The 2,475-nt window shown below is 27.0% G+C and overlaps 1 protein-coding gene across 1 annotated transcript; it reads left to right on the top strand.

Annotated features, from left to right (window-relative positions):
* Positions 1–518: 518 nt before the first annotated feature.
* Positions 519–2,469, top strand: LOC106788991. Its single transcript, XM_014752761.1, has 4 exons — positions 519–559; positions 746–971; positions 1,041–2,067; positions 2,166–2,469. The coding sequence occupies exons 2-4, from the start codon at positions 753–755 to the stop codon at positions 2,402–2,404; spliced, it is 1,485 nt and encodes a 494-aa protein (XP_014608247.1). The 5' UTR covers positions 519–559; positions 746–752; the 3' UTR covers positions 2,405–2,469.
* The last annotated feature ends 6 nt before the right edge of the window (positions 2,470–2,475 follow it).

The raw sequence follows: 2,475 nt of genomic DNA, 5'->3' as shown, positions 1-2,475 counted from the left end.
TCTGGATTCTTTTTTATTTTAGTGTCTTAAATTGCTTTATTTTAAAATATAAATATAAATGCATTTCTGAAGGCACACACGTATTTAGACACTAAAAATTAAATATCATTATTTAAAATTTTCTTACAATATAACTATACTATATATTATATATACTATCAAAGAATACTGTATTCTTTGATAGTATTGTATCATCATCGCGTTAAGTACCCACTATCGCCTACTGGTGGTCCCGGTAGTAACAAAAATGAAACTGGGTGGGTAAAAAAGGGGACTTATGAGGTTCTGTGTACTTTTGTATTCTTTGGTTCAGCCAAATAACAAACCTTCTAACATACCGGTTTTATTGTAAATTCATTTTTCTACGTTGGCACTAATTTTTTTAGTAGCTCTAATTTTTGTTTTTCCTGTTGTACAAATGTATTAAATTTTGTATTAGTAAAAGTACTCGCAGATAATTTTTAAAAACATATCAAAAACATAATTAAAAGTTCTCTTATGTGGTTATTAAAATAATTATAATAATCCTTAATAAACTCATGTGTTAATATTTTATAAGGTATATAATTACATATTTACATTATTTACTATAACTTTCTGTTACATTTAATAATTAAATTAAAAAATAATTTGTCGTACGTAATTACATCATTGTATTATTTACATTTATGGAATGAAATTAATTGATTTCAATTATATTTAATCATAATACATGTGTCATTATGTATATCAAATAATATTGTAGGATCAGTATGACACGTAAGTGTGTGCTATGTAAGGGAACAAATTATAAGAACACCTGCAGTTTCTTCTCAGCTCCAAAGGATCCAGAATTGCGTAGAAAATGGCAAGCAGCAATTGATATAGACAATTATTCTGTAAGTGATGATACATACGTTTGCAGTAAACACTTTTATAAATGGGATATTATCACGCATTGGATCAGTGGAGCTCCACCACACGTTGTCTCTGTAAGATATTGTTTCGCAAATATTTTGTTCATATGAAAGCGGATTTACTTTCATTTTATATAATTTTAGATAAAATATAAAAAATGTAGATTAAGACCAGGAGCAGTACCTATTGGAAATATTCATCTTCAATCGAAAGATAACAAAACTACCAAAAGAAGTCATTTCAATTTGAACAATTTGAATGATTTCTTAATGTCTCACAATAGTCTGGTGCAAAGTATTGATAAAGCAGAAACTTTTCTTATACCCAGGGAAGAAGAAATTGCAAATATGGTTAAAGAATGTTCCGAGTTTAAAAATCATAAATACAAAAATGCTAATCGATCTATAAAAATGCAACAATCATCAGAGGATGAATCAAATATAAACATGTCTATGAATGATTATAGAACACAATTAAGACTATCTTCTAATAGAAATAATAAACATAGAAAGACAATGCTTAGAAATTATAATAATTTACAAATAAAAAATACAGATAATGATATGGAGAAAACGAAACATAAAGAAAACATTGATTACGATCAACTTTCTCAAGTAAAACCTGAAAGAAATGTAAATAATTCTTCGTATGTATCCAATTATTCTGAAGAGGATGAGACATCTGCAGAAAGGTGGGACAACTCAAAAGTTAAAATCAAAAATTTGATCCTGAAAAAATGTTTAGATAATACTTTAAAGAAAAGTAATATACGTATAAAACAACAATCGTTAAATATTCCCAATAATCGTTTGGACAAGTACGACGACTATGTATATGATGAAATACGAGAACAGGGAATTTTGTTTGAAGATTTACTGGAAATGTGTTTTGAAGTTGTTTTGCCACGTGGTTGGTCGTGTAATGTAACTTCCAAAGGGCATGCTACAACAATAGTATATTTAAGCATGGCAATAACGAAAGATGGTATGCCTTCTCTGGAAAAACAAGTATTCGTAAAAACTGATATGATATTACGGTGTAGTGTTTTAAATAGAGAAATTGATCCAATAATGTACAATCTTATAAGAGAAACTAAAGATAATAAAGTGCAATGCTTGTTAGACATTGAAGAACTTATAGATGAATTTGATTTAAGAATTATCTGCGAAGGTATGTTACTAATAGTATATACAAATAATTAGTTTTTACAATATAGATGTATATATGTATATATATTAATCCTATTGCTTATCTCCTCATTTAATTAGGCATAACAGAAAATTTTCAAGAAAATAATTACCTTAAAATAGCCTACAAAGATGGTATACAATGGAGACATGTACTATGCCCCCTCATTCTAAATAATGATTCTACAAGATGTTCCAAATGCATCATGTTATCTCAAATAATTAAATGCAAATTGAGAAAATCTGTATATTATAAATCTAATTTTAATTTAAGAAAAAAGAGAAAAGTCAAATATGCGAACAAGCATTGCACGAAGTGAAAATATTTATATTTAAAAAATATAATTTTAAAAAAATTATATAACTGCATTAATATGAAAATAAAGTGTAC

This window comes from Polistes canadensis, unplaced genomic scaffold (assembly GCF_001313835.1).
Source record: "Polistes canadensis isolate GaletaPanama2010 unplaced genomic scaffold, ASM131383v1 scaffold_160, whole genome shotgun sequence".
Classification (NCBI taxonomy): Eukaryota; Metazoa; Arthropoda; class Insecta; order Hymenoptera; family Vespidae; genus Polistes; species Polistes canadensis.
The sequence above is the reverse complement of the archived record's forward strand: the minus strand, read 5'-3'. Positions and strand labels throughout refer to the sequence as shown.

What these genes read in the sequence shown, in the direction of transcription:
- LOC106788991 (XM_014752761.1), top strand. Translation starts at nt 753, where the DNA reads ATGACACGTAAGTGTGTGCTATGTAAGGGAACAAATTATAAGAACACC. An exon ending in CTCCACCACACGTTGTCTCT is followed by an intron (nt 972 to 1,040) that starts GTAAGATATTGT and finishes ATATAATTTTAG; the next exon opens with ATAAAATATAAAAAATGTAG. An exon ending in TTTAAGAATTATCTGCGAAG is followed by an intron (nt 2,068 to 2,165) that starts GTATGTTACTAA and finishes TCATTTAATTAG; the next exon opens with GCATAACAGAAAATTTTCAA.